The sequence below is a fragment of the Martes martes genome (assembly GCF_963455335.1).
Source record: "Martes martes genome assembly, chromosome: 1".
Taxonomy (NCBI): Eukaryota; Metazoa; Chordata; class Mammalia; order Carnivora; family Mustelidae; genus Martes; species Martes martes.
The window spans coordinates 64,859,241-64,885,043 of NC_137888.1; the positions used below are offsets into that span (position 1 = coordinate 64,859,241).

Below are 25,803 nucleotides of genomic sequence, written 5' to 3' on the forward strand. Positions count from 1 at the left end.
ACCATCCCCCACATCATCCCATCCTTCCATTTTGTTCTCGCAGTTTAGCCCCTCATCTTACCACCTTTCCCAGGGTTCTCTAAGCCTCTTTTATAAGGGGGTAGATTTTGATGTGGTATAAGGAAGAACTTCCTACAGTAACAGATGTCATTCGTCCATGAGATGAGCTCTCTAACTAACAAGGACCAAGTTACCTGTAGCTGGGAGAATTCCAGAAAGAGAAGAGTTAAGACGCGGTTATAAGATTGTGTGGCGGCAATGGTGGCCTGGGTAAAACGAGGCCCAGGGAGTGGTCTCTGGCTCTCCAGGGGCCTCGGCTGACTTCTGACAAAACCATTCCCCTTCTCCACCCTGAGCCAGCATGCCTAGGGCTAAGAAGATTATTTCCATCAATCTTGAAACCTTCCTGATTTTCCTCCAAAATTCATGAGATAGAAATATTTAGAATCTCTTAAATCCAAACCTAGAAATTATCTCCAGATGTTGGTCTTGACGTAGGCACTAAAGTTTCTTACTTTGCTTTAAAAAAAAAAAAAAATGAACCGTTACAGGACCTTGGAATACCTGATTCGACACCTGGCCCACATTGCCTCCTTCAGCAGCAAGACCAACATGCATGCCAGGAACCTCGCCCTGGTGTGGGCACCAAACCTGCTCAGGTAACCCCCATACCCTCACCTTCTCACCACCCCCGTGGGCTCAAAGCAGCCACCGACTGAAATGAAGCCCCTTGAAGACAAAGCTGTAGCCAAGTGGTCATTTGTAACACCTGTAAGTTAAGAGGATTGTAATAGCCTGAGCTCTTTATCTGCCATCCTGGAAACTCTGGGCTCCAAAGGCATTTTCTGGCTACAACCAGCATGTGGCTAAAGTTACGGGTCTTTGTGTTATAATTTCTTGAAAAGGCCTTTCTTGTCTTGAGGGCTCATTGGCTTTTGTTGGTTTTGGCGGAGTCACAGTGTCAGAGGACTTCATAAATGATGACCTGACCCACAGAACAATTGGGTGGTGGGGGGAGGGGATGGAAGGAGATCCCATGAAGAAAAAAAAGCAATTCCTGTATATTCACAAATACAGTGTTTATAGTCTAGCAATGTATGGTCCCTGGTAACTGTTCTCAAATTTGTTCAGTGTGTTTGGCATCACAGCCTTTGGGGAGTCCTTTTCATTGGTCTTAAATAGTTAAAATATTCTAGAGATTAACAAACTGTATACATTTAGGAAATGGGGCTTGTACAAAAGACCCCCTGGCTCCCCCTGACTGCTTTCCATTGGGGGGTGGGCAGACTCACTCACTGAATGTGTTTCATCCACGATTTAGGTCCAAAGAAATCGAAGCCACTGGGTGCAATGGAGACGCGGCTTTCCTTGCAGTTCGGGTCCAGCAGGTGGTGATCGAGTTCATCCTGAATCATGTGGATCAACTCTTTAACAACGGCACACCTGCATCTTTGGAGCACAACGGTAATGGCTTCTTCTGGCATACTCCCCACCAGGCCATCCTTCTTCCTTGCCTTAGTCACGGGGCCCAAGAACAACTTAGGGCGGCCTTGCTTCTAGCCCTGAGCTTTGGCTGTGTGTGTGTGGGCTGACTACTCCGTGTGTCAGCGTCTGGGGATCGTGCACGTGTGTACATTGGCCTTCGTGCAACAAGATGTGTTCATGGGTGGCTGTGGCATGTTTCTGAGCAGTCGCATGCATGACCTAGCCCTTGAACAGAGAGTTCTGTGCTGGAATAATCTATTGGTTTTAGTGAGCGATTAAACTCTCTGGGTTGTTATCAGCAGGTAACATTCTTCCCTCACCTTTACTTTCCTGATGGGATTTCAGAAGACCCTTATGTCTTCATCTTGGAGTTTTATGAGTGGGTTAAGAGGCAGTATGGCTGTATGCACATGTATATGCAGAATGGTTCTCTTCATAAGCGTTTCTTGAGTGCTTACTTTGTTCTACCACGCACCAGGCACTAGGCATACAAAAATGAGTGTGTATCTGTAGGTGTGCCTATGCAGAGACTGGTCAGCACTGAAACCCTCTGTGGCCATTCTGGTGAGAAAGATACAGCAATTTGAGGCTGGATGTGAGAAGATGCAAGACTGTGGTTTCCAATAGCTCTTGTAATGCTCTAATGAACACGCTAGGAATGAACTGGTTTCTGTTGCTTGAACTCCTGTAGGCTTGATTTGTCTAAATCAACTATCCAGCTGGTCAGGATGCCTCATAACTACCACTTGTGTGAGTTTTTCAGCATTAGCATACGTCACAATCCCCTGGGGGGCTGTCCAAACACAGATTACCGGACCTAATCCCCAGAACTTGTGATTCGGTGCGTCTGGGATGCTTCTGAGAATTTGTATTTCTGATGTGTTTTCAGGTGGTGTTGCTGCTGCTGGCCAGGGCCCACACTTGGGGAACCAGTGGTCTATGAGAACCCTATCTGCCAAATATTTGGGTTAGCTGATTAAAGCATTCTTTTCTCATTTAGCTAATGTAGTTGGGAAAGACGAACATAACCATTAGAATAATCAATTGCAGCTAACATCCAATTTTGATTCCTGGTATATGTGCTCTCACCCCGACCCAGTCCTCTATGTGGTTTATAACCTTCCTTTGAAAACATTTTTTATTGAAATAAAATTCACATGGCATAAAATTCACTATTTTAATCATTTTAAAATATACAGTTCGGTGGCTTTTAGTATTCACGGAATTGTGCAACCATCACCACCATCTAATTTCAGAACATTGCATCACTCCAGAAAGAAACCCCATACACATGAAGCAGTCTCTGCACGTTTCACCCTTCCCCCGAGACCCTGGCAACCACAAAGCTACTTTCTATTTCTAGGGATTTGCCTCCTCTGGACATTTTATATAAATGGAATCATACAACATGTGGTCTTTTGTGACTGACTTCTTTCACTTAGCACATGTTCTCTGAGGTTGACCCACGTTGTTACATATGTCAGTGTTTCCTCCCTTTTTACAGATGAATAATATATCTTCTGTTGTATGCCTGTACTACATTTTGTTTACCCACTCGTCAGTTGATGGCCATTTGTGTTGTTTCTACTTTTTGGTTATTATGAATAATGCTGCTGTGAATACAAGTTTTTGTGTGAACACATGTTTTCGATTCTCTTGGTTATATACTGAGGAGTGGCTAATGTTTCGTTTATCTTTATTTTAACTCTCCCACTAGAGATATAGTTTTTATCGTAAGCTATAGAAATCCTTTTTGAAGGTAGGTGAGAGGGTGCATTCATTCATTCACCCTTTTGAATCGACCAGTAAGTTATTGGGGACTTATTCTATGCCAGGAATGATTGCAGGCACTCCCCATACATCATCTCATTGGCTTATCACAAGAAGTTGTCATGGACCTTATTTTATATGGGAAGAACCAGAGGACCAGAAAAGCTTAGTAACTGCCCCAAGTTGTACAACTAGTGCTTTGAGACTGAACATGGAACCTAATTTTTCAGCCCCTGGCTCTTTCTTCAGCTCTACGCTGCCTTTATGAAGAGGAAAAAAAAAATAGAAAAATAGACCAGTAAACCATTGTAAAGAACTAATGACTTTTGGGAACTGTTCTTCCCAACAGCAAATCCTATCTGTGACAGTTAGTGTTAAAGCCATTCCTGATTCTAACCTGGAAATGCCTGCTCTCCTTGTGACCATTGCCTTCATCATCTCTTGTACTGTATACGGAAATCCAGTTGCCTCGTGAGCCTTTAACTCTTGATGGCCTCTAATGCTTATTATTCAATGCATTTCATTTAAATGTTGTCATGAACTTGTATTGACTTTGCTAAGATAGCACAGGTAATGTTTACACAAAATGGGAGAAGCCATACCCTCTGGAATTTTAGATTTGGGATTAGGGTTCTGTTTCAAATTGGAAAGATTTTAGTAGTCACAGAATCCAGTACTTTTGTTTAATGAATAAGAGCAAGGAGGCCAGAGAGATTGTGATGTACCCAAGATTCATTAAAACATGAATATGCATCGAGCAACTTCTAGGTGCCAGGCACTAGTCCACACACTGGGGACCATCAGTGCATAAAATGGCAATGATCCTGCCCTGCAGAAAGCTATGGTCTAGTTGGGAAGGAAGGCAAATAAATACATTATCACTTCAAAGACAAGAAATAGCATGCAGAAAACACAGCAGGTTAGTGCGATGGTCAATGATTTGGTGGTGTTACTTTGGTACAGAGTGGCCATGATCTCTGAAGAAGTGATTTGTAATCTGAGACCTTATGATAAGAGGAACCACTCATGTGAGGATCTGAGGGATGAATGTTTCAAACACGGGAAACAGAAATTATAAAATCTCTGAAGTGGACAGGGGATCCGAGTGGTATAGAAAGTAGTCTAGTGTGGCTTGAGCCAGTGAGTCTCCAAAGTGGGGTGCCCCACCCTAGGGGGCACCAAAGACCGAGGTACCAAACCATAGATGTTGGAAGAAACTATTAGCATTTCTTTCTCATTTCTTTCTATTGTATATTTTGTAATTTCTATGATTTTTTATGTTTTCTGTTATAAATAACACCAATACAGTGACATATGTATAGAATTTATAATGGGACTATACAGTCAAAAATTTTTACTGTATATTTTTGTAGCCCACTGGATCAGTGGGCAAAGAGGAGGGGAAACCTGATGGAAGGTCCTTGTAGGTCAAGCTAAGAGTTTGGTTTGTTCTCAATGCCATGGGAGATTATCTGAGGATTTTGAGCAGGGAGTACAGGGTCTGAGCATTCTGACAATGGTATGAAGGAGAGATGGAAAGGCAGCAAGTCTGGAAGCAGGGAGACTAGTGAAGGAGCAATGGCCAAAATCAGGTGGGCAATCATGGTGGCCTGGGCTAGCATGTTAGCAGTGGACAGAAGGAAGGTAGCTGGATTTGGGATGCATTTTGGAGGTAAGAGTCATAGGACTTGCTTATAGTCTGGATGTGGGAGGAGGTGGTGCATCAAAAAAAAAAAAAAAAAAAAAAAAGGAACGCATGGAAAAGAACTCCTCCAGGTTTTGGCTGGGTGGTCCATGGTGCCATTGACTGACATGGCAAAGATGGGAGGGGGTTGCAGTTTAGAGGTGAAGAGCAGCCATCACAAGCTCTGTGATGAAATGATAAGTTAGAGATGCTTGTTAAACATCAGAGCAGAGACAGTGAGCTGGCCTTAGGACACTGCGGCCTGAAACTAGGGGTAGGTGCTGAACCAGCTGAGGTCTTCCAACCCTGCAGTGTAGGTTCTTCCCATTAATCCGGTTGCTCCCAGAGTGACTGAATTTTTTAAGTAAATAAATAATTAACAAATCATAAATAATCTAGAATGCAAATAGTAAGAGAATATAGAATTTAAATATTTTAACCTCCTTGGGGTTAAGTTGGAAAACTGGTCTAATGTTGGAAACTTTACTGAAAAGAAGTTTTTAGGATCACGGATTTACTTAATTGCAGTCCCATGAAATGACTGCCATGCTCTCCTGCCTGGAAGAACCCTGGTATCGCACACCGTCTCTGTTTCCACAAGGCCCTTGTTCAGTGGTTTTACTTCCCTCCTCCCAGAAAAGGTCATGCTCTGCAAAGAGGAATAGTGTGCTGCCAAGTTGCTTTCTGAAAATTAGGTGGGTCCTATACCGAAAAAGATTGATTCTCAGTTGGTCCAAGTTATCTTTGAGTCTCTTGACACCTTCTAAAGTTGCAGAAAACTGCAAAGGTTGCCAAAGACTACACAGAGGCCAACTTGGACCTCCCCTTCTTTTACTTAGACCAAGGTTTCTCAATCTTGGCACTAATGATATTTTGTGCTGGGTAGTACTTTTTTGGTTTTTTGTTTGTTTGTGTGTGTGGTTGGGGTTTTCTTTTTCCTTTTTTATTTTCCTATACTGGACAGCCCCGTTTAGTGCTCATAGCCCACCAGTGAGGAGGTTGGTTCAGGGTTGCCCGCTCCTCCGGCATGGGTCCACTATGAGAGGCCCACAGAGGAGGGCCTGCCATTAGTGCCTGCCCATGTGCTAGTACCAGGTAGTTCTTGTTGTGGGGCCGTGCTATGCATTGTAGGGTGGTTAGCAGCGTCCTTGACCTCTACCCACTAGATGCCAGTAGTACTCCCACACATGCTTATGACAACCAAAAATGTCTCCAGACATTGCTAAATGTCCCTAGAAAAGGGGTGGGGGCTGCAAAATTGCCCCAAGTTGAGAACAAATGACTTGGAGAAAAGAGATGACCCTGGACACCATTGATCTATCATCATTACTTCTATTTCTTTAAACAAAAAATAAAAACAAAAATAAAAAATAAACAAACCCTCCCCCCCAACCATGGATAGAAAAGGTTAGTTTGCATACACTTAAAACCGCTGAGTAGTGAGTAAAAAGCAAGCTGTTTTTTAGGGAATAGTAGGGGCCATAAAATGTCTTTTCACTGCAGGAATAAAAACCTTCCTGATCTAGGGAAAGTATTGGCTCCCACATTAAATCACCTTGGTGTGTGGGTTCTGCAGCTACCGAGAGCAGGAAAGGTCCCCTGCCTTGTTCTAGGCTGGTGAGGTCACGTCTATGGCCGGACGTAAATTCCCACCTGGCCAAAGTACTAGGCAGCTGAGGGTTGTCCGGGGATTGGGGGGGGGGGGAATGGAGAGGGTGGTTGGGTTATGGGCATTGGGGAGGGTATGTGCCACGGTGAGTGCTGTGAAGTGTGTAAGCCTGACAATTCACAGACCTGTACCCCTGGGGCAAATAATACATTATACGTCAATTAAAAAAAATTTTTTTTAAATTTTTAAGTAAAAAAAAAAAAAAAACAAGAAAGTACTAGGCAGTAAATGTTCAATAAATGTTTGTCCTATGAAGGAAGGAAGGGAGCAAGCAAGCAGGATCCCTCTCTAAAAGGTATAAGAAGTGCAGGTTTCCTCCTGAAGCCCTACATGTCTGTTGGCTGGCTGGCTGGCCATGAGGTTGTTGGTTTCCTATGTGCAGCTTCTGCCCCCAACCCCCAAAGTCCCCAGAAGCCTCCTGTCAGGGGATCAGGAATGGAGGCACTGTGGAAGGGGAATCTGGCTACACCTGATGCACAGGCCTCCTTCCACGACTGAGCTCTTTTCTCTTTTGTACAGAAAACCCACCCATCACAAAGAGCCTGACCTTGCCAGCCCTCTCCTTGCCCATGAAGCTGGTGAGCCTGGAGGAAGCTCAGGCCAGGAGCCTGGCTACTAACCATCCTGCTCGGAAGGAAAGGAGGGAGAATAGCTTGCCTGAAATTGTCCCTCCCATGGGCACCCTCTTCCACACTGTTCTTGAGTTACCAGACAACAAGTAAGCAGCATTCTCTTAAATTCTAGGGAACACCTGGGTGGAGGGGGAAAGAGGAAGTAGTTATATAGTCTCAAGGTCACAATGGCAGCATGGGTTGGGGGTACGGGCTGGGTCGGTGTATGAGGGAACATTTCCGAAGAGAAGGGAGCTGTCTCCACAGCTCTCTCCCACTGGTGATTAATGTCTTCCCTCCCTGCCCCCAAGTTATCAAGACCAGCTCTCCCACCAGAGATCCCTAAGTACCATGATGGGGGTGGGGTCAAAGGGGTCAAGAGTTATGGCTAAAATCCCTTACTCCTTCATTTACACAAAACAGTCTTGACATTTTCGGAAGGAAGTTTGCTATCAACAACTTGGTCCCCTCCCCCCATCCTGCACCTCCAGGTGACATTATAAAAGCCATAGAGATGAATGGAGCATAATCTGACAAGTAGTGCCACTCTAGACTGAGAGCTCTGGGCAGGTGGCACTTGGGGACATATTTGTCTGGCTTCTGTTCCTCCGTCCATACCCATCAGAGCTCTCCTTCCCCTCCAAAACCAAACCAAACATCAATTTTATTCATAGGATGTTTTCTTTCTTCATTGCTTCCTCTGTTGGAACCCTGGTCTCCACACTGCCCCCTTCCCTTCTCAGCTTCACACTGCGCTCTAGAAAGCTGGCAGTGATTGAAGCAGGAGTCCCAACCTCTAGGCAGATAGTAGGTAGAGGGGCTAAAAGGCAACCTTTTCATGGGATACTGTCATCCTCAATGTTTAGTCATCAAGGTATAAAAAGAGGCATCTCAATCTTCTTGTCATCATGATCCCCAAGATGGTGGGGCTATTTCCCTTTGGGGAGAGAGGAGTGATGCCACATTACCCAGCAGGAGGGGTGTCTGTCACAGTGCATGGGCATTATGGGAATGGCACACCTCGACCTCACCTGGCGAGAAACCCCTCCATTTCCTGAAGTACATGGATCATGTTCTCTCTAGACTGAGCCCCATTACTCCGCTCCCTAAATCCCTGGGGAATAAGACTTCTACCCAGGGCTCAGGAAGAAGAGTACCCCAGGGAGACCATCGAGTGTGTTTTCTCTGTGCCTTCACCACACATGTGGTGCACCCCAACGTACGCAAGCCTATAAAATACATCCCAGGCCAAGTGCTTGGAAAAAAAACTGGGCCAGATTCAAAAGAAACCACCAAGCATTGCAGGTCTATCTCTGATTGATTGTGAAAACATGCTGGGCTTGAAATCTGGATGTTCTATGAAAACCCTGTGGAGGAAAGGCCCTTTGTGGAACCCACAGGTTGAGGGTTTCATCCTGGAACTTCATATGAAGTCTGATAGCTGGGCAGGCCAGAGCAGGGCAGGGCCTCTAGGGTGACCTCTGGTGGCTCCAGGCTCCCCCGACCCAGTCTAGCACTCTCCTTTTCTTGCCTCCTGCTAAGGCAGCCTGGCAGGGAAACAAGAGTGAAGCCCTAATTACCCTCTGCTTTTCTCTGCAGTGATGTCCCACCACACCCAGCAGCCTGACTCTTCCAGGCCAGACTCTTTCCCATGTCACTTTCTTATCTGCCCCTTTTTCAGTCCATGGAAGTCTTCGCCAGCTGGTCCCTCCCTGTGGATGACCAAGCAGGATGTCCAAAGTGCAGGGGGCATAACGGCACTGAGTTCTTTGGTCTTTCACTCCTGCAAAAAATAGGTCTCTTTCGAAGCCCAGGACTGCGGTGCTTACAAGAATTCCTACCAAAATTCCCAGAACCGTGTGCTTGCTTGTGACCTCCAAGTCTCCTGCCCATCCTGCCTCTGTCTGCCCTCATGCCTGCCTTTAAAAGCACAACTTTGCCCCTTCCCCTGAGGAATATGAAAGCCCAGCTTGGTCGTCCAAGGCAACCCCAAACAGGGTCAGACTCGGGCTCAAACTGAATTTTAGAGAGGAATTTCCTGAAATGCCAGAGCCATTCGTAACCAAGAACATGACTGGGGTATTCCTTCTCAATTTAAAGGTCCCACTGAAATGACCAGTCACTGAACTAACCCTTTATTATGGCTTGGCTCTTTTAGAAGAAAGCTCTCCAGTAAATCAAAGAAGTGGAAATCAATATTTAACCTGGGACGTTCTGGATCAGACTCCAAATCAAAGCTGAGTAGAAATGGGAGTGTATTTGTGAGAGGCCAGAGACTCTCAGGTAAGAATCCCTAGCAGTTTTATGAGATATATATTGTATTTGAAAAACTGTTCAATCGACCTCCTGTGTAGGGAAAACCCAGTTCTTCCCTACTGTTTCTTTCCCATGTGTCTCCTCACTACCTACACAGACTACCTCACTTCTGACACTCCTGGTCACCAAATGTGTGGAGGTTTTTCCTCACAGCAAGCAATTCTCTGCTACACCGCTGGGTGGTCTACAACTTAGCTCAATTCTGACACTGTCTATCCAGAGACCGCACCAGGTCCCACGGGTTAAGGGCTCCTTCCCACAAGATTGCCCCCATCCACACATTCACACACTTCAGGGGCCAGTCACACGCCTAGTTGTTACCTGTGCTCCTGACCAACCAGCTGTAGATGGGAGGTTCTAAAGACCCCCTCATTGGGTTCTTTGCTAGAACAGCTCACAGAACCTAGGGAAACCCTTCATTATGTTGACCAGTTTATTGAAGGATATGATGAAGGACACGGATGAACAGCCAGTGGAAGGGATATATGAGGTGAGGTCTGAGAGAAGCCTGAGCCCAGGAGCTTCTGTCTCCTCCACAGAGTTGGGGTGCGTCACTCTCCTGGTGGGGATGTTTGCTTATCTGGAGACTCTCTGAACCACATACCATTGGGATTTTATGGAAGCTTGTCACATAGGCATAATCAATCATAAACTCCATTTTCAGCCCTTCTCCCTTCTCAAGAGAATAGGGGGTGAGGCTGAAAATTCCAAGTTTGCAATCATGGCTTGGTCTTTCTGGTGACCAGCCCCATTCAGGGGCCATCCAGGAGCCCACCCACTAATGGACTCATTAGAACAAAGGACATTCTAATTACCTAGGAAGTTATAAGGGTTTTAGCGGCTCTGTGCTCCTAAAACAGGGACAGAGACCAATAGATTTTCTATTTTATAAATATTTATCATATACATATGTATATCATAAATACATGTGATATACATATGTATATATATGATAAATAAATTTTTATAAAATGGAAAATATATTTAATACTCTTTCAATATATATATAAATCTATGTATATTTATTTTACCTCCCTAGTTCTGCTTCTTGGGTGGTCTTTGTTTTGATCATGTGAAACTCACTAGACCTGAAACATAAACTTAAAGATTAACTAGGGAGTCTTTTTTTTTTTTAAATAATTTTAGATTTACAAAAAAAAGTTGCAGAAATAGTACACAGAGAACCCTTGTAGCCTTCACACAGCTGCTTTTGATGTTCACCATAATACAACGAGCCAAGCCAAAAAATTAACATCAATATAATACTACTAAATAATTTACAGACCTTATTCATAATTGACCAATTGTCCAACTATTATCCTTTTTCTGGTCCAGGAATGCACACTGCATTCAATTGTCATGCCTCCTTAATCTACTCTAGTCTAGGACATTTCCTCAGTGTTACTGACCATGACACTTGGGAAGAGTGCGGCCATTTATCTTGTAGATAGTATTTCAGCCTCGGTTTGTCTGACGTTTTTTCATGATTCAGTTGTGGTGATGAATGTTGTGCCTGTCTCAGCGTGTCGTTATCAGGAGGCACACGACGTCAATGTCTTATTGCTTGTGATCTTAATTTTGATCACTTGCTTAAAGTGCTTGTCCATGTAAAGTTACTGTTTTTTCCTTTCTAATTAACAAGTATATTGTGGAAGATATTTTGAGACTATGAAAATATCCTGTTTCTCATCCCTGAATTTAAGCATCCATCATTGATTCTTGTCTGCAAAAGTTATTGCTGTTATTTTTTTTTAATATTTATTTATTTGACACAGAGAGAGAGAGAGAAATACAAGCAAGGGGAGCAGCAGAGGGAGAAGGAGAAGCAGGCTCTCCGTGGAGCAGGGAGCCTGACTCGGGGCTCAATCCCAGGACCCTGGGATCATGACCTGAGCCGAAGGCAGACACTTAACTGACTGAGCCACCCAGGCGCCCCAAAAGTTATTACTGTTATTACAGCAGTTATTACTGTGGTGTTTGCCAAATGGCCATTTTCTGTTTCCATCATTCCTTCTACACTGATTAATTAAACTCTACTATAAGGAAGATCTGTCTCTTCTCCCCCATGACTCATGCCGGGGTTATAATTTTTAAATACGAGTGTTGCCTTGTGGGAATGAAATCTAAATAATGAATGGGAATGAGTGCAGGAAGGAACTGAGGGAATCACAGTACAATAAGGAATATAACCAATCCAGCTGAATACTGTCATAAAGGGAAGCCCAAAGAAATCTGCCATAATGACCTTTAGTGTGATAGACTGAAAGTCTGATTTTTTTTTTAAATGGGGGCCAATAGTTATGAAAACAAGTTGTAAAAGTTAAATGTACAGATGCAATGAGCAAACCTTGATTGAGTCCTTTGAGAAAGGGCTACAAATGATAATTTTGGGGACGGATAAGTTATTAGATGTTATTACAGAATTATAAATTTTCATAGGGTTCTAATGGTTCTTAGGAGGCATATGATAAGTTTGAATTATTTATTTATTTGTTATCATTTTTCAATATTTTATTTATTTATTTGAGAGAGAGAGAGCACAAGCAGGGTGAGGGGCAGAAGGAGAAGCAGGCTTCCTGATGAGCGAGGAGCCCGATATAGGGTTTGATCCCAGAACCCTGGGATCGTGACCCAAGCCAAAGTCAGACACTTAACCAACTGAGCCACTCAGGTGCCCCCAAGGTTGAAGTATGTAAAGATGAGCATCAAAATATTGAAACTCACTTTCATATGATTCAGCAAAATTTAAGGGAGTAAGTAGATACAGATATCTACTTAAATAGAGAAAGCAAATATATGGCAAATGTCAACTTGAGTAGTAAGTTTAGAGATCTTCAAACTTTGGAAATGTTTGAAGTTTTTTTTGTTTTTTGAAGATTTTATTTTGAGAGAGAGAGAGAGGGAGGGAGTGAACACATGAGTGGGGGAGGGGGAGAGGGAGAGGATCTTAAGCAGACACAGGGTACCAACCCATGACCTGGAGATCATGACCTGAGTAGAAACCAAAAGTCCAACTCTTTTTTTTTTTTTTTTTTAATTTGACAGACAGAGATCACAAGTAGGCAGAGATAGAGAGGGGGAAGCAGGCTCCCTGCTGAGCGGAGAGCCCAATGTAGGGCTCGATCCCAGGACCCTGATATCATATCCTGAGCCAAAGGCAGAGGCTTTAACCCACTGAGCCACCCAGGCACCCACAAGAGTCCAGCTCTTAATCGACTGTACCACTCAGGTGCCCCCTGAAGTTTTTAGTAATAAAGATTTTGGGGAGAAATGAATGCTTATAGGAAAAATGAGTGAAAATATTTTGAAGGACTTTCCTTGAAGCCAGTGATAACTGTATGCCAAAGACAGATGTTAGAAATCTTCACATTTGGGGCGCCTGGGTGGCTCAGTCGGTTAAGCATCTGCCTTCAGCTCGGGTCATGATCTCAGGGTCCTGGGATTGAGCCCCGCATCGGGCTCTCTGCTCAGCAGGGAGCCTGTTTCCCCCTCTCTATCTCCTCCTACTTGTGATCTCTCTCTGTGTCAAATAAATAAATAAAATCTTTAAGAAAAAAAAAAAGAAAAGAAATCACATTTGCCTCCTGGAGTAATGAAGCATGTCGTGGGGTATAGCAGGTACAGTGACGTAGCCTGGAAACAAGAGTACCTCCAACTCTATTGGCTTATCCAGTGAGGGGACTTCCTGGGCTCTGAAATTGGACACCCAGATACAGGGAGGGCTTCAGGGTTTAACACAGTGGCTCTGTCTCCATTTCCCTGTTTTCCTCAGCTCCTGGGTCAGCTTCATCCCCAGTCTGGCTTCTTGGCTGCAACAAAGTGGCTGTAGTACTTCTAGGCTTTCCCTTTGACTATCACTACATCCAAAAGGAGAAAGAACATCATTTCTGGTAGCTTGCTCCTCAAAGCAGGGACCCTTCTTTCCCAGCAGCCCCCCATCAGAAACAGCCCCCATGCCACCCCATCTCATTGCCTTCACTGGTCGTATGGATCAATCCCTATGGTCAAGGGGGTGCCCTGTACTGACTGGCATAGGTCTGGCTTCCTAAACCAATCCCCAGCATGAGGAATGGGATTACAGTCAAAGCAGCCAAGAAGTACAAGGGCTCTGTGAGAAGGGGGAAGGGCAAAGGATTCTGGGTAGGCATCTACAACATTCACTATATGAGGAAACAAGGCTTTCATCAACCGGAAAGCTATCTCAGGTGAAGAGGGTGGGTTGCCACAGGTATGGTAGATCAGATACAAATCAGAAATTAGGCTTCTCAAAGGAGAATCTGAAGGGAGGAGTACCTGGCAAGAAACTCCTGATCTAATAATAAAGGGATTTGCTTGAGCACATCAAAGACAATTTCAGTCACAGAATCAGTGATACCATGAAAGAAGTTTACCACATAACAAAAAGTCAAAAACAATAGAGCAAAACAAACAGCAAAAAATGAAATAAATGGTCTGCTTTGATCTGGCCTTAGGAAGATTTCCAACCCCCACCCACCCCCACCCCCCGCGTGGCTTTCAGAAGGAAGAAGTCCAAGGTGCAGGATCAAATGGTCGTCTACTCACAGAACGCACAGGATGTCCCCGGCCTGGGGGTCTCGGCCTGGCTGCACCTCAGAGGCTCACACCCATAGTGGTTCTGCCTCAGGAGCTGTGGGAAAACCAGAGTCTTGGTCATTTTTAGAAAGTTCCCCAGGCAATTCTGAAATGCAGCCAGGGTTGGAAGCTGCTGGTCTAAAACCTCATGAACACACTAATCAGGCAGATCAAGGGAATGACTGAATTTTGATGGGATGCAGGGGTGAAATGAAAGAACTGTCAGGGCCAATACAAGTGACTCTCTGACCTTGACTGGGGGCCTAAGTGCCCACTTTCCACCAGAGGAGTGTTGCTGGGACCCTCACAGGGGTGGGGGCCACTTGTGGTCATATCCACCTGCATGGTGTCTGTAAGTGACATGACTCCACTGCTTGTTGAAATATGCATGTGAAAAAATGAGTCAGTGGATTGACATATTTAAATGATTTTTTAAAATCTTTTCTAAGCTCCATAACTAAGGGAATTTTAAAAATTGATTCACCATGAATAGTACTGGGGATTTTTTTGGAGGGGACAGATGAAGGGGATGTACTGAAATTTATGCCTTATCCCACAGGGAGAGTCCAGGGTACTCTCTAAAGTAAACACTTTTCAGCAGGGAAGTCCCAAAGCTATAGGGATAATCAAAGAGAGGGGACTTGAGGACCCCAAAGCTGCCAGAAAACTGGTAGATGTACCTCCACGAGTCCAGGACAAGGTCCCAGACAGAAAACTGTGGGCTAAATACAGTCATGGGTGAAGGAGCCCTGAGTGCTCAGTTACTGAAATGGAAATGAAGCCAGGGAATCCTTGGGGACTGTTCCCAAAGGCAGCCGCTGTGGCCACGAAGGCCACAAGAAGCCACGTCATCAGAAAGAGGATCCAACATGAAAGGTGAACACTGGTGGCAGAGAGAACTGTTACCTATCCTCCATGACACTTAGTGTCATCAGGTCACTGGCCCTCAAGTCTGACATATGAAACCCAGAGGAAGTCCAGAAACACAGCCTCTGGAAAACAAAGGCAAAAAATTGTCTCTGAATCAAGGGACACTGATCAGGCAGTTGTAGGATAAGTCAGTTTGTAAACTTGCAGAAGTAGCAGATCACGAAAGGACAAGGGTTCTAGTGCCTCAGTAGAAGCGAGGAGGTTGAAGGCAGTCTTGCCGTCTCCAGGGTTCTGAGTGAAGATGGCCCTGTCCCCTCCTTACAGGGCCCAGACAGAGAGAAGCCCTAAGCCAGGGAGGCCAAGGGGCTAATTTAGAGCCTCTCAGAGGCAGCAGGGTTTGGGCAAGGAGGGAAATGGGGGAAATTTATGAGGGATAAAACAGCTCAGTTTGGGGTAGGGCCAACTCCCAGGGCTTCCTGCGGACCAGCTGCGTGTCTGAGTTTACCACCTGAAGGGGCAGAGTCGGCACTGGAAGCCTGATCTGTCTGAATCCAGAGTGACCTCACAGCCACGAGTCCTGGGGCCCCCACTCGGCTCCCAGACTGCCCTCTTTCCCCTCCTGGCAAGCTCGTCAAGAGGAACTACCTTCCAACCACTTCAGCTCCCAGAGAAGAAAGGAAATCTTGAAGTGCCTAATCCCGTGCCCGGAATAAGTGTTTACTTCTTTAAGCCACACTCCTCCCCAGATCTGCCTAGGTGGCTTACCAAGATGCGCCGGGGACACCAGGCATATATTAGGTACTCAAAAAAGGTCTGTTTGGTTTGGATCTGCTCCAGGGTGAGATGATTTAGAGCAGCAACCAGCCTGCAGATCTCAGGATCAGAGCATGTGGGAGAAAGGGGACTTCTGTCCCTGGGGGCCCCCTCCTTTGCTGTACCACATTCCTGGGTGCCCTCAGTTGTGGCTACAGCCAAGAATCTTGCTCTCCAGCCTGTAGGATGGTGGGGTGGGGGGTTGTTGCCTTGAGCCTCATGGACTCTATCTACCTCCTGGATGAATCTTTGTATCATAAAATTTGGTTCAGGGCTCATTTGCTAAAAGCTACTTGATAAAATTGTAATTTACCTTTATCTGTAAAATATTCATGAGACTTTGATCTAGAAATGCCCTGTTTTTATAAGCCAGTCTCATGAAAGTGGGAGCATCCAGGGTGGGATGGAGGAATGTTTACCAAAGGGGAAAATTATAAATACTTGAAAAACTTTAGCAAAGAAAGTTCTCTTGTGTACTTAGAGCCTGATTTTTGTTCTGAACGCTTCCTCTCAATATGCATTCATCAGGGATATTTTCTCTTTTGTCTTTAGTGGAAAAGGCTACTATCCGACCAGCTAAAAGCATGGACTCGCTGTGCTCAGTGCCTGTGGAAGGTGAGCTCTCACAATGCTCTCGGAGCTGGGGATCACCACTGGGAGACACAAGCTCCCCTACCAGACTTGCCTTCATGAGTTACCTGCCTGCCAGTCTCATCACAATCATGCGCAGTCCCAAATCCATCCTGACCCTTCCTGAACCCAACAGGTTCCCACAGCCCTTGCCTTAACCACCTCCCCGGCCTCTCCCCACCCCACATTACACAAGTCTTGGCCTCAAGGGCCATCCTCCTCCCCCGGCCTTCCTCTCCCCACAGCTGGCGATGGCAGCCATTGTACACTCAAACCTGAACTAGGTAAAAGGGCAACACCTGCGAGCCAAGGCAGGCGAGGCTTTCACCTTAGGCGTAAGGAAGAGCCAAGCACTGGTTTTTACCTCATAGTTTGGTGCCTAGATACTTACATGTCTTGAATTTGCCCATTTCCTTCTGCAGGCAGTAGCTTCATCGTACCTGTCAGGTCATGATTTCGAGTCGGTAGATTGGTTCATTCATTCACCAGTAAACAGTGATGGACACCAGCCTGTCATGTAGCCAGTCAGCCTGGGGTGGAGTAGATGTGTGTAGAGTTGCACTCGAGGTGACACATCACAGTGACACCACACTGGTCTTCAGAGCTGCTTTGCCTATCCCTCTGGCTTCTGTTCTGTTAAGGAAGCAACAAGCACCTCTACATGGTATAAGGCACAAGGCTTCCCCAGCAGCAGAAGGTTCATACCCCCACATGTATCCCGTGACTTTTCCAGCTCCTTTGAAAATGCAAACCATTTTGCTCTTTGATAAAGGAGGCAGCCTGAAACCGTGCAGGGCGTCCGCAGAACAACCTTTTAAAAAATAACTATAAACTTGTAAAATCCTCCGTGAGCTCTTTTTCAAGCTGACTCGATACTTTTAGCATTTTCATGCCTTTTTATTTGGCCATTTGCTTTGGTTTTGAACCCCCCTGAGGCGGTTCTACTGAATTTAGGTGAGGACCTAAACTGAGGTCCTCACTTTGGTGGGCACTGGGCAGGTTCTCTGCCTCTCTGAGTCTCGGTTTCCTCATGTGTTAAAGGAGGTCATTAAACTTCTCCTCCATGAGCAGTCAGGAGAATTGTAAACCTCGTGTCACATAAGACGTCCAGTAGAGCCCTTGGTACCTCGTGTAGTTTTTCTCCCGATCCCATATCGTTATCTCATACCTTATTTCCCGTACAGATTTTTCTCCTCTTTGCTTTCACTTGTTAAGTCAGTTGGGAAATTGCTGCTCACAACTGGGCTTTCGAACTTTTAGTTAATTTACATTTCTAGTTTCTCATCCCCTGAATCAGCAGGAGGAAGCCTGGGAAAAGGGAGAAAGGTCTAGCTGAGAACAGCATTTGTTTCCTTGCTGGGAAATCAAACCCCTTTTGGGTCCGTCTGCCAGAGGAGACTTAAAACAATACATTTGAAAGTTTTAAAGTAAAACAGAATTCTGCTATTTTGCCCTTTTTGTCTTCTCCTTCATTTTGAGAAAACTTCATTCCATCTCCCATCTTTGTCTTTTTTCATGATCTACATTTACTGCTATGTGGATGACTGCTGTGTCTAGCAACATTAGCCATTTGGAAACTGCTCTCCCTGCAGAGTTTAAAACAGATGCATACAACACAACAGAAAATGGTCCTGTCAGGGCATCGTGCCAACATTCTGTGCACACGAGAAGATGCTTGCTCTCCCATCAGCCAAACGTTATCTGTCTCTCTTGGGAGGGCTACATCCTTTTTAGAAGGCTATGCCTTCCCAATGTTCAGGTGTTGTGCACCTTCCCTTACTGGAAGGCTGTGTCGTGGTGTGTGTGTGTGTGTGCCAAGGCTGCTGACCGTGTGTGTGTTTGCTTTTTCACTAGGGAAAGAAACCAAAGGAAATTTTAATCGAACGGTCACCACTGGTGGATTTTTCATCCCAGCGGCAAAATTGCATTCAACCAACACTGGTAGCTCATGTGACCTCAGCAAGCAGGAGGGCGAATGGGGCCAGGAGGGGATGCTGGCAGGGGCGGAGGGGGGCTTCAACATGAGCAGTGACCGAAGCCAACTTCAGGGCGCTCAGGCCCGGCCCCCACCTGAGCAGCTGAAGGTGTTCCGGCCTCTCGAGGATCCAGAGAGTGAGCAAACAGCCCCGAAGATGCTGGGTATGTTCTACACATCGAACGACAGCCCCAGCAAATCTGTCTTTACCAGCAGTCTCTTCCAGATGGAGCCCTCTCCCCGTCACCAGCGCAAGGCCCTGAACATCTCTGAGCCCTTTGCGGTGTCCGTTCCGCTGCGCGTGTCAGCGGTCATCAGCACCAATAGCACCCCGTGCAGAACACCCCCGAAGGAGCTCCAGTCACTTTCCAGCCTAGAAGAATTTTCTTTCCAGGGGTCAGAGAGTGGAGGTTGGCCTGAAGATGACAAGCCACTGGTTGCTGAGACCTCTACAGGTAAAGCAGGGAGGGAGGGTTTCTTTTCATCGAAAGGAATTTAAAAAAATAGACAAACTTGCCTAACCAGAGTTTGCAAGATAATTTAGTGAAGTGGTTAAGACTGTGGGCTCCGGGGATGCCTGGGTGGCTCAGTGGATTAAGCCCCTGCCTTCGGCTCAGGTCATGATCTCAGGGTCCTGGGATCCAGTCCTGTATCAGGCTCTCTGCACAGTGGGGAGCCTGCTTCCCCCTCTCCCTCTGCCTGCCTCTCTGCCTGTGATCTGTCTGCCAAATAAATAATTAAAATCTTAAAAAAAAAAAAAAAAAGACTGTGGGCTCTGGAGCCAGATTGCCCGAGTCCAGTGTCAGCCATTTCACTGGATGATCTTTAGCAGCTGTGTGCCTCAACTGCTTGAGCTGTAAAATGGGAATGAAGTTCCTAATCATATCCTCTTCATAAATTTGCTGGGAATATTAAATTAGTTAATACATGGGAAGCTCTCAGAACAGGGAGTAATACATAGCAAGTACTCAGCAAATGTTGCCTATTATTTTATTCACCCATACAGTGAGCAGGCAGGAGGAAAAGCTCAAGGAATTCAACTCTTCTGGACTCAGCCTCTCTCCACCCATCCATCCACCCCTCACTTCTACCTCATATCTGAAGAGAATATGGCTAGCAACCCTAGCAATGAGAAAGGGTATCTTGCTCCCAATTTCCATATATCAAATGCAGGGAAGACTCTGTTGGGCCTGCCTGGGACACGTGCCCAGCCTTGGATGAATCGTGGGTGCCAGGCGCTTAGGGTTTTAGGATTGGCTAAGGCCGAGTGTCTGAACCATCTTTTGAGTTAAGAGGGGTTCTGTGGTCAACAGCCAGCTGTGAGCCACATAAAATGGAAGTAGGGAGAACCGCAAAAGAAAGGATGACTGATAGACAAACCAGCAAATGCCCACTTTGGTTTAAGCTTATTTTTGTTATTAATATTAGCTAACGTTTTTTGAACAACTGTTATGATATCAGGCACTGTCCTAAGTGTTCTGCACAACAACCCTATGAGGTATAGGTTGTTACTATCCTCCCCATTTGCTTAGAGAGGAAATCAGTTAACTTGCCAAATGACTCAAAGAAAGGAAGTAGAAGAACCAGGGTTTTAACCCAGATTTTAAAACCTGTGCTTTAAAACACTCCCCCATGCACCCTCACATGTTTACAAGGGGCTGTGGAGGCTCAGAGATTGTTAGAACAGGATCCCTTTGCCCAGCAAGCTCATGAACTAGGAAGAGAAACTAAAACCATACCAAAGTGTGGCACAGGGTCAGCCTGTCGAAGTAGCACAAGACTCTCCTTGGGCTTTTTTTAAAAAAAAGAGATGTATTTATTTATTTTTATAGAAAGCAAGAGAGCACAAGGGGGAGGGGTAGAGGGGGGAGAGAGAATCTCAAGCAGACTCTGAGCTCTGTATGGAGCCCGACATAGGGCCCGATCTCACAACCCTGAGATCATGACATGAGTTGGTCACTTAACTGACTGCACCACCCAAGAGCCTCCCTCCTTGGGCTCTTTTTTTTTTTTTTTTTAAGATTATTTATTTGACAGAGAGAAATCACAAGCAGACAGAGAGGCAGGCAGAGAGAGAGGGGGGCAGCAGGCTCCCCGATGAGCAGAGAACCCCATGCGGGGCTCGATTCCAGGACTCTGGGATCATGACCCAAGCCAAAGGCAGAGGCTTTAACCCACCGAGCCACCCAGGCGCCCCTCTCCTTGGGCTCTTTGAACGAGGGAGGACTTCAGTCCCTGAAAGATAATGAAAGAGGTGTTCAGAAAGGATTTCAAGGGTGTCAAGAAGAGGCAGTCCTCTCGGGAGGATTCTAGGAAGGCTTCCCAGAAGTGGTGACATTTGGGAGGGCTTTCGTAAATGGGTGGGCTTTCTCCATACAGAAAAGACGGGGAAGGCATTCTGGGGTGAGAGGCAGCTGAATATTGTGGAAAGTCTGTAGGTTTTGGACTTCACCTGGGGTGATTTGAATCCTAGCTTCAGCGCTTTGGGGCTGTGTGACAGTGGACAGTGGTTGATATCGCTGAGCCAGAGGTGGTCGCTCTCACAAGGGCTGGGGTGAAGTCTGAACGGGGGAATGTCCATAAAATGCCTGTTCATGGTCTGGCTCACAGACGATGTTCACTAAGTATTTGTCCTTTTCTCCTCCCTTTCCCTTCAGGACAGAGGGCAGAAGATGAGCAAAAACTCAGGGGTATCACGTGATGCCCTGATGCCCTGTGTGGAGAATGTTCTGTGGTGGGCTGGTGGGATGGAGCAGGGTGAGGGCTAGAAGAGGTAGGGAAGCACTTGAGGAAAAAGTGTTCCCAGAGGGTTTTGTGAGATATATCCAAACTGGTGTGGAGTTGCCCCTGGGAAGAGTCACACAGGAAGCTGTCAGTCCAAATCACAGCCCATCTCTATGGCTTGGTGTAATAGGGGATTCCTGTGCCCTAGGCAACAGCTTGCCTCCTCAGGATCTGAATTTACTTAGATGTGAAGTGAAAGATTAGATTAGAACAGGGTTTCTCAACTTGGTACTATTGACATTGTGGCCGGGCAACTCTTTGTTGGGGGCAGGGGCTGTTTTACTTTTCGTAGGATATTTGGCAACATTCCTGGCTTCTGCCCACTAAATGCCAATAGCTACCTCCTCCCCGCCCAAATGTCTCCTGGGGAGGGAAAGAGCAAGGGGTCCCCGGTCACAAGCCCCTGGACTGGGGGATCTTCAAGACCCGTCCCATCTCTGACAGTCTGTGACTCTGGGAACTAAAGGCAGGACACGGCGAAGGGGAAAGGGTCAAAATGTGAAGAGCAGCAAGCTGGGAGAATTCCCTCCATCCTTGTGAAGCGGGACTGTCCAGGACAGTGAGTGCTCGGGTTAAGGCCTCTCTGCAAATGAAGTCTTCAACGTAACTCTCATCCTTCACAGCTTCCGTACCTAAGAAGGGGGTTCTCGAGGAGGCCAAGCCAGGACCAGAAGCAGTGAGGACGGTGGAATGCAACAAAGGCCTCCCCCTGGAGCCAGGCCCCCAACAGGAGGAAAAGAAGGCCTCGGAAACCTCCCTGGGCTCTCAACATTTAAGTGACTTAGAGGAGAGGCTGGACCCAGAGATGGCGGAGGAGGAGGGTCGAGAGGCTGGCCAGGTGGAGCCCAGCACTCTGCAGGAGAGCCCCGGGGCCAGAGCCGAAGCAGTGTTTCTCCAGGACGTGGTAAGATGCACTCACCGTGTGGGCCAGCCAATACAGTCCTCTTTGTCCCAGGGGCTCCTGGTAGAGCTGAAAGCAGGGATTTGTTGGGGGAGGAAGGGGGCTTATTTAAGAACCAGTTTCTGCCAACATGACTTGAAGAGACAACCTTCACAACCACGTGCTGGGAGTTAGGGCAGTGCTGGAGGGCTGTAGTGGCCTCAAGAGGGCCGAAATAAGGTTCCCAAAAGATGTATTTGCAACCGTAGAAAGAGAAGGATACAGAGATTCTTACAGGGATTGAATTTCGGGGAAGGGGCAAGTATAAATTAATGCCACCAGGCTATCCTAGAATTTTATGCTTTAAAGGTCACTCTTTCGTGAGGAGAATGGCTTGGAAAAGGCAGGAGAGGAGGCATGGGTGCCAGTTAGAAGGCTAGTATGTGACAGGCCAGGTGAGAAAACATGGTGGCTTGGAGGGCGGGGTTAACAAGGAAAGAAATGGAAGTCTTCAAAAGCTATTTAGAAACTAGAATGGTGCTCGCTTTGGCAGCACTTGTACTAAAATTGGAATGATACAGAGAAGATTAGCATAGCCCCTGTGCTAGGATGATATACAAATTCGTGAAGCATTCCATATTTTTGGGGTGAGTGCCTGGCTCTGTCACGCAATGGATAGCGCATTGGACTTCTTCCATATTTTTGGGGTGGGGGGTGTTCCTGCCTGGCTCAGTTGGTAGAGTATGTGACTCTTGATCTCAGCGTTGTGAGTTCAAGCCCTACATTGGGGATGGAGCCTACTAAAATAAAATAAAATAAAATAAAAAGCAGTGTCTGAAATAGAATTTATCACCCACACAGAGAAAGAAGCTAGAATGAACAGGGCTTGGTAAAGGATTGGATAAGAGTGAGGAAGAAGGAAGAGTCAAAACACCTCATAGATTTCTGATCTAAGCAGAAAGACACACTATGATCCATTTACTGAGATGGTGGGAGAGGAGAGTTTATGTGCTCATTTACTTATCTAAATATTTATTTCTTATAAGAGATCAATTCGTGTAGGTGCTAAGGAGAGTAAGCAGTTGAGTGAAAGTCTGCCTCTGCCTGAAGGTGAAATAGGAGTAGATACAAGTCAGTGTGATATGATAGAATCAGATCTCAAAAACACCCCTGCCTTTTGACCAAGGAATCCTACTGCTGGAGAGTTCTCTGAAGGAAACAATCAAATAGAAATACCACAAAAGAAAACCTCTTATTGAAGGAGGGGCAAGATGGTGGAGAAGTAGAAGACTCTACTTCAGCCAGTCCCCTAAAGTGAGCTAATTATCTACCAGAACACTCTGAACACCCATGAAATCAGCCTGAGCTGTAGGACTATACACTTCTGGATCTCTTCGGGGGCAGAAGACAACAGTGGAGTGGTAAAGCGGAGTAGGAACGATCAGACTGATATCGGAGGATAAACAGAAGGGGCAGGGAGCCACCAGAAGCGACCCATTGGAAAGTAATACCCCAATACAAGAGTGCCCTGTGATTGGGGACCAGCATTAACTTGGAGTCTGGTTAAAAGCACTCAAAAAGAGCAAAAGATCTTAAGGGGCAGCTGGTGGAATCAGGCAGTCATGGGCACGGGCCAAAGCCCACAGACCCAGAAGGGCCACCGCCAGCAACCATCTGTGCCAGAGAGAGTATGGCGGAGCCCCCAGGGTTGCCCAGCTTGCATCACGGATTGGCTGGGCACACTCCCACCCCCACATGAGGGAGTCTGGTGACAGTGCCAGCCTGCGCTCCCTAGAACTTTTGCTCACCGTGTGACCAGGGTCTGACCCACTCCCTGCCAGCACCGGTCCTGACACTAGCTGGTGCTCTCTAGGAGCGGCCTAGGGTCTGGACTCTCCTAGCCGGGGCCTGAAGGAATTCAGTGCGATCTGTGGTGGCAACCTGAGGGTTGGACCCCAGACAGTAGTCCTGGCAAAGGCAGTCACCGGAAGCAAGCTCCCTGGACCAATATCGCTTGCGGTTTTAGTGGCACAGGGGTGCAGAGACAAGCGGGCACTTCAGGCGACCCCTGAGACAGTGGCTGGGGACGTGCTCTGCCTGTGGGAGGCTACACGGCTCAGCGGAGTTTGCAGAGGGGGAGTCTGTGTTCTGGACCACCCAGAGAGGAGCAGATGGAGGCTTCTCTCTGAGTCGGAGGTCTGGGTGCAGTTTGCTTTCCACCAAACCTCTGAGAAGCCGCAAAGAGCCTCCAAAGGAAAAACCTCCAGAGGACAAAAGCCTGAAAAACCAGTTTCCACAGAGCCCAGTCCCTTGATAGGGGGCAGGAGGACTCAACCCAAGCAAGACTGACTGAAAAACAATGCGGCGAGCCCCTCCCCCCAGAAAGCCAGTCAAAAGATCGAGAGGACAGCCACCACAGGGTCCCCATAAAACTGTAAAGCCCCAATATCAGGGGAAAAGAAGATATTAAACTCCCGGTATTGCCTTAAAACCTGTATATTTCATAGATACAACTTTTACTTTTAAATTTGTTCTCACTATTCTTGTTCTCTTTAATTTTTTTTAAACCTACTTACCATTACAACTAGAGGTTTAATACAACATATTCCATAATAACCTTTTAACTTGAACTTTTTTCATACTTATACCTGTTTTTTTCTTTTCTATTTTTTTAAATATACATATAGATATAAGCTTCAAGGTAAACCTCTTTCCCTAATCAATACTACCCCTGTATATAAACCAGTTTTAATTTCCCTTTATCCCTGGAAAGTTGAGTCCTTTAACAAAAATATCAAGATACACCCAGAAAGAATCAAATGATCTTCCTCTCCCACATCGAGGATTTATAACCACCCTCCCATCTTCTTCTTCTGTCAGTGTATTTGTTTTTGTTCTGGTATTATATAAATCCTATCCTTGGGGTTCATTTTGGGTGGGTTCTTTATTTTTCTTGTCATTTACTTTTGTTGGTCTTTTTGTTTGTATGCCTTATAAATCTTACCTTTGGGGCCCATTCTGGCTGGGTCTTTTCTTTTTTCTGCCTCTCTCTTTCTCTCTCTCTCTCTTTTTCTTTTTTCTTTCTTTTTGGTGGTGACTTCAATTGCTCAGAAGTGTTCCAGGGTGCATCTTGCCTGGATCACAGTTGATACATTCAGCTACATATCCCCTCAACTGCCTCTCACCAAAATTACTAGGAGGTACACCCAACAGAAGAAAAATTCAGAGACTGTGCCCTCTCCATCAGAACTATTGGATATGGACATAAATAGTGTGTCGGAAAGGGAATTCAGGGTAACAATTATCCAAGCGAAGGCTAAGTTGGAGAAAACCATTAGTGACAACATGGAATCGCTAAGGACAGAAGTAAAAGCCACCTGTGAGAAGTTAAAAATGCTATCAATGAGATCCAATCTAATCTAAATACTCTAACAGCTAGGGTAACTGAGGCAGAAGATAGAATTAGTGATGTAGAGGACAAACTGATAGAGAAAAAGGATCAGGAGGAGGCCTGGAACAAACAGCTTAGAAGCCATGAAAACAGAATTAGGGAAACAAATGATGCCATGAAGCGTTCCAACGTCAGAATTATTGGGATCCCTGAGTGGGAGGAGAAAGAAAGAAGACTAGAAGATATACTTGAAAAAATTCTCCGTGAAAATTTTCCCAGTCTGGGGAATGGAACCAGCATTCGTGCCCTAGAGGTAGAAAGAACACCCCCCC

At 46.0% G+C, this 25,803-nt stretch overlaps 1 protein-coding gene across 1 annotated transcript in view; it reads left to right on the plus strand.

Annotated features, from left to right (window-relative positions):
* Positions 1-25,803, plus strand: part of ARHGAP31 (Rho GTPase activating protein 31) — a 112,485-nt gene that overhangs the window by 74,769 nt on the left and 11,913 nt on the right. Inside the window, exons 5-11 of the mRNA XM_080804921.1 lie at positions 552-659; positions 1,322-1,464; positions 7,128-7,326; positions 9,378-9,502; positions 16,364-16,426; positions 18,296-18,871; positions 21,824-22,104. Of these exons, the coding sequence (XP_080661047.1) occupies positions 552-659; positions 1,322-1,464; positions 7,128-7,326; positions 9,378-9,502; positions 16,364-16,426; positions 18,296-18,871; positions 21,824-22,104 (1,495 nt within the window). The remainder of the gene's footprint in view (positions 1-551; positions 660-1,321; positions 1,465-7,127; positions 7,327-9,377; positions 9,503-16,363; positions 16,427-18,295; positions 18,872-21,823; positions 22,105-25,803) is intronic.